The 6,000-nt window shown below is 46.4% G+C and overlaps 1 protein-coding gene across 1 annotated transcript in view; it reads right to left on the reverse strand.

Annotated features, from left to right (window-relative positions):
• Positions 1-4,397, reverse strand: part of LOC115852843 (aldehyde oxidase 2-like) — an 83,428-nt gene extending 79,031 nt beyond the window's left edge. The window contains 2 exon segments of the mRNA XM_030856077.3: positions 1,145-1,230; positions 4,344-4,397. Of these exon segments, the coding sequence (XP_030711937.3) occupies positions 1,145-1,230; positions 4,344-4,397 (140 nt within the window).
• Between the last annotated feature and the right edge of the window lie 1,603 nt (positions 4,398-6,000).

The following is a 6,000-nucleotide window of genomic DNA, read 5'->3' on the forward strand; positions in this document are numbered from 1 at the left end:
GCCTCTGTTCCTCTCTTTAGGCATCCTTCTCCCTGATTGTGGCCCATTTCCACACAGTTTATGGATTGGATGTAATTAACTAGACTGGCTAAGAAGACTTTGGAATCTTTGGCTTTTTTTTTTTTTTAAGCCATATGGCTTGCTCATCTAAATTAAGTCATAACCATAAATGCTTATCAGAGAGGTGTGTGAATGAGTGGAGTGGGCTGGGTGTGACTGGAGAGCTTGTGCCCCATTTTAGATGGAGGATGACAGGCCCCACTCAGCTCTAAGCAAGACTGCTGCCAGGCAGGAAGGACTATCTTCCCATTTTTCATGAGAAATTCCTATTTTTTTTTTTAAAAAAATGAGATTTCCTAATTTTAAAACGTTGACAACGAATTAAAAACCATGTGGGCTTTTAAACAAAACTTGTAATTTCTGTCTTTTTTTTTTGGGGGGGGCTTCTCTGAGAGATCCATTAGATTTACCAATTAAAATATGTTTGCCATTATGAAGATCTAAATTTCAGAATATAGAATGGTGGGGAAAACCTGTTGTGAGAAAACAGATGTAGAGAAAGGTAATCTTCTCCTATGACATGTGCTCTTCCTGAATCTGGAGAATTTGGTTTTCTTCCAGGGAAGGGTACATGCAACACAAACCTCTATTACATAACCACTGTCTTGGGGATCTGGAAGGCACTTAAAGGAATAATTAGTGCTGAAAGAAAGAACTTAGCTTCTATTTCATGGCTATTAAATCAAGATATAAGAAACTCTGGGGAAACTTTATCCTCTCCAAATAGCTCAATTAACTTAATATCCTTAGAACCATTGCCAAAAGCAAATAGAGAGCAAGGACCACGGGACCTGGCTGTGTGGGGAAGGAGAGGTTTGATTAGTTCTCATAATTGTAGCTGGCCTATGTGTTTTTTTTTTTTTTCGGTACACAGGCCTCTCACTGTTGTGGCCTTTCCCATTGCAGAGCACAGGCTCCGGACGCGCAGGCTCAGCGGCCATGGCTCACGGGCCCAGCCGCTCCGCGGCATGTGGGATCTTCCCAGACCGGGGCACGAACCCGTGTCCACTGCATCGGCAGGCGGACTCTCAACCACTGCGCCACCAGGGAAGCCCCTGGCCTATGTTTTAAGGCAAACACAGACACGGCCAAGACTTGGATCAAAAGGGTCCAGTTCTTTTGTAAGAAGGTCAGCAGGGTGACTTTTGGGTCCACGTTCCTCTCGATCACCTGCACTGGAAACAGGAAAGAGAATATTATGGGAATTGAATGGGTGACCCCGAGGAATGCCTGTCATGACCTGCTTGGTTTATGGACTGGGGTATATTAGGCCTGATTTCATTTGCCTCTCTTTTTGTGCTCTACAGGCAAACGACTTTTACACACATCTATGGAGTAAGAGATGCACCAAGCATCTGTGGCAACAGTGCTCTTATATGTGATTAGAGTTGGGAACCACCACTGAGGAAAGATGCCCCTGTGTTTTCCTCTAAGAGTTTTATAGTGTCTGGTCTTACATTTAGATCTTTAGTCCATTTGGAGTTTATTTTTGTATATGGTGTTAGGGAGTGTTCTAATTTCATTCTTTTACATGTAGCTGTCCAGTTTTCCCAGCACCACTTATTGAAGAGGCTTTCTTTTCTGCATTGTATGTTCTTGCCTCCTTTGTCATAAATTAGGTGACCATAGGTGCGTGGGTTTATCTCTGGGCTTTCTATCCTGTACCATTGATCTATATTTCTGTTTTTGTGCCAGTACCATACTGTCTTGATTACTGTAGCTTTGTAGTATAGTTTGAAGTCAGGGAGCCTGATTCCTTCAGCTCCATTTTTCTTTCTCAAGATTGCTTTGGCTATTTAGGGTCTTTTTTGTTTCTATATGAATTGTAAAATTTTTTGTTCTAGTTCTGTGAAGAATGCCATTGGTAGTTTGATAGGGATTGCAATGAATCTATAGATTGCTTTGGTTAGCTAGTGGGAAGCAGCAGCATAGCACAGGGAAATCAGCTCGGTGCTTTGTGACGACCTAGAGGGGTGGGATAGGGAGGGTGGGAGGGAGGCTCAGAAGAGAGGGGATATGGGGATATATGTATGTGTATGGCTGATTCACTTGTTGTACAACAGAAACTAACACAGTTTAGAGAGAGCTATAAGATAGAGAGCTATAAAAAAAAAATAGAGCTATAAACAAAAAATGCCCCTGGCACTTAAATTCTTCACGTTTGCTCTACTATCTAATTTTGTGGAGTCTTTCAACCCAGTATTCTGTACTCTTGAACTACTTCAAATTGGGGAAGGACTTGGATGCTGTGTGTGTGTGTGTGTGTGTGTGTGTGTGTGTGTGTGTATGTAAGTGTGAAGGGTCCTTGAGGGAAGAAGGCTGAATAGTAAGGGTTTCTATTCTGGCACCTCTGAGACACCTCCTGTGGGGAGTATGTTTGATAACATCCGGGATCCTAAGACTTGGTGGCAGAAAGGGGAAGTGAGGGAGTTGCTACCGTCCTGGAGTGGTCCCTGAATGTGCCACTAGCAGCGTGGCCAATGGTGAGCCTTGTGGCCCCAGCTCAGGACCCAGGGAGGCTCTGGGAGAACACTAGAATTCCTCCCTCCCTCACCTTGAAAACTGCGGGCTTTGGCACTCTAAAGCCACGGAGGGAGCTTCTTTGCTGCTTCTTTCCCATTTGCTTATTTCCTTTCACTTTTTCTTTGGGTGTCCTGTAAACACCTCCAGCCATTTTGTTGCAACAGAGGAAAGGAGGCTACAGTGGGCCATTCATGTTTGGTTCTTCTTCCTCCCCAGAAGAAAAACATGAACTTGTGTAGACCTCAAAGAATAAAATAGTACAGGAAGATGCTTCCAAGTTGAGATATTACAATTCAAGAGCTTTCTGGATCTCTAGGGGCTGCTATCAATGAAAGAAGCAGCCCTCATCTGCCTGCCCTTACTTTCATCCCAGGTCTTTTGAATATTTATGTATTTATTTATTTGGTTGCCCAGGGTCTTAGTGGTGGCATGCAGGCTCCTTAGTTGCGGCATGCATGTGGGGTCTATTTGCTTGACCAGGGATTGAACCCGGTCCCCCAGCATTGGAAGCGTGCAGTCTTAACCACTGCGCCACCAGGGAAGTCCGCCAGGTCTTTTGAAAGCACTTAATGAGAATGTGGTTGGATAATATTTTTATAATCTAGCTGATTCCCCTACCACACAACCTGTGTTTCCTCTAACCCTTGACTTATTCCCTGTCCGGGCTGCAGCCACTTCATTCTGGGCTCATGACTCAGAAGGGATGCGGGATAGAAAATAGAGGAAGGAGCCTCCAAAGCCCTAGCCAGTGGAACAAGCGAGTAAGGACTCAGCTTGTAAGTGAGAGTTTTGGAAGAATGTTTGGTGTCTGCTGGCAGTGGAGACTGGATACCGGAGAGAGAGTTAAAACGAAAGTCATGAGAAGGTAGAGGCTCTGCTCTATCTCCTTCCTTGGGCCAAGCCCCCACATGGGGCAGGGGTGGAGGTACCTGACCAAATTCCAGCTAAGCTCATGGGATGGGAAGGCTGAGGGGCCATGGAGGAGAGGTGGCAAGACCCCAGAGAAGCTGCATGCCTTGGAGCACAGAATGGTCCCTTGAGAGATGCATGAGAGGAACAGGCCCGGCAGAAGGCACTGAGGGTTAACTAGTGGCCTGTGTGGACTGATGGTGAGGCCTGGAGGGGTGGCTGCCAGGGAAAAGTGTTGTAGAGTTTCCTCCTGCAATTCAACTGCAACTCAGGGAAAGGGGGGCCTGGAAATTGACTGCAATTACATGTCAACTAATTCTGTATAACGGAGACTCAACAGAAAAATTAAGTTCAAAAAATAGAAAAATAAAGAGCGCTCCATTTCTTATCCTCCTGAGCTTGAGAATCGGTATACGTTGCTAGAATAGAGGGCCTCCGGTATATCAGGCCCAGTGCTAAGGGCCTCGTATAAGAATTTAAGAGGTTCCTAATCAATGAAAGAAGCGTCTCTCTCTTAATCTTTACAATAGCCGTAACGACGGGCACCCTGAGGCTCAGGGAGGTGAAGTAACTTGTAGAAACTTGTCCAGTAAAAGGCAGAGCCGGCTTGGAACCAAGTCTGTCTGACACCGAGGCACGTGCCATTACCCCCAATGCTTTACCGCCTCCCCACATTCCCAGAGGCCGAGCCTGGGCGGACTGGATAACGGGCCACATTAGCCTGGTTCCCAGCCTATGGCTTCTTGTTCCTGATTGGAGCGGTCTCAACCCAAACAGGCCACAAGTGCTCTCCTCACATTAGAAGTTTCCTGTTGTCTCTGCAAACTATGGTAGTGATACCCAACCCTTACCTTCCACCCATTCACAAAGAAAACCAATTCATCCGATCTTGATGGGCAAGGCATTGCACCCGTAGATAAAGTTTCACCTTCCAGCTCCAAATGGGAATGCTCTTTGGTACCAGCTGCAGAAATGAGCAGAAAGGATTTAGGTCCGAGCAACTGAAATCTCTCCCTGTGTGGAAGCAGACAGCCTGGAGCCCCAGAGAGCAGGGCAGGGGGTGGAGACTCCCTTGCTTCGTGGCCTTTTAAGTCAAGGGCACCTGTGTGGCCCGGCCTCCTAGCTCATGCCTCACTTTGCCTCCCACCAATCCTGGCTTTGAAGCTTGCTCGTGAATAGCCCACACCTCTTCAGTGTGAAAACCATAAACAACTGTTTAAACTTAAACCCACTCTGCGTGCTGCTTCTGCCGCAGGGGCATGTCCTGGATGCACTTCCTCCTTCTCATGGAGAGCTAGCAGTGGGCTTTCGGAGACCTCCCACTTGCCCCAACGCTTTTCTTATTCTAGCTGCAGAAATGTCTCCTCATAGGAAATTGCATGGACAAGTCCAGTTTGTGCCCTGAAGTGGAGGTGTAGGGTGTTGCATCCACCCAGCACCTTGATGCCTTTCCTCCTTCCTCCTGGCCCACAGGATTATTCCATTGGAAAATAGTGATCCAGTCTAGGTAACCACTCAACAGATAAATAAACTGGGGCCCGCCTCTCTGAGCGCAGCTTCACCGCTTTCTCCCTTGGTCGTCGTCTCTGCCACACTGGCCTTTCCCTGCTTCTTGAATGTGCTGAGTTCGTTCCTGTCCTAGGCCTTGGTGCATGTTACCCGTTCTGCCTCGACTTCTCTTCTCTCAGATGCTGGTATGTCTGTGCCTTCTTGGTACTTGGGTCTGAGCTCTTCCCTGACCACCCCGTCTGAAGGGGCATGTCCGTCACTCTCCTAACAGCTCTGTTTCGTTTTCTTCATGACACTCAGTCCTACCTGACGTGGATGCTTCTTCACCTGGTATTTGCTTTCTCCACTAGAATGTAAGCTCCCTGAGGGCACCACTGTATCCCAGGCCTGGAATGGTGCCGACCACAGAATAGATGCCCAATGAGTACCTGTTAAGTGACCAGAGAAGGCTCTTCCATGCTGCAGTGATAGCAACCCTGTTCCTGTCCAGCTGTGGTTGTTTGTCCTTGTATCTTCCCTCCTTCTCTATTTACCATCAAAAAGCAGCATCAAACCTCCCTTCACTGCTTTCTCTCAATTCCAAAGGCATCTGCAGATCCAACCAATTGCTTCTTTACTTTCTATTTAATAAACCAGGAAACCAGTCTCTAATCTGCTACTAATAGTTTGTTGGCTTATCAATGTTCATGTCTCATTTTCCCAATTAGGTAATAAGCTCCTGGAGGTTAAGCAGCTGGTTGTTTCCCCCACCATGCTCAGCATGGATGACAACTTGTTCATTGCAGGGATTCATGAATGCTTGACTTATTACCCCAAATACTTTAAATGAAGGAGGCATTAGTGATCATTCATTCATTGGCCCAGCAGTTATTAAGCATCTACCTTGCACCAGGCACTATGCTAAGTGGTAGAGGCACAGTGGAAAATAAGATCTACATGTTTTCTTCCTCCGAAGAGTTTATAGTTAGTAAGAGAGACAATTAACATGTAATTAAATAT

Source organism: Globicephala melas, chromosome 7, assembly GCF_963455315.2.
Source record: "Globicephala melas chromosome 7, mGloMel1.2, whole genome shotgun sequence".
Lineage (NCBI taxonomy): Eukaryota > Metazoa > Chordata > Mammalia > Artiodactyla > Delphinidae > Globicephala > Globicephala melas.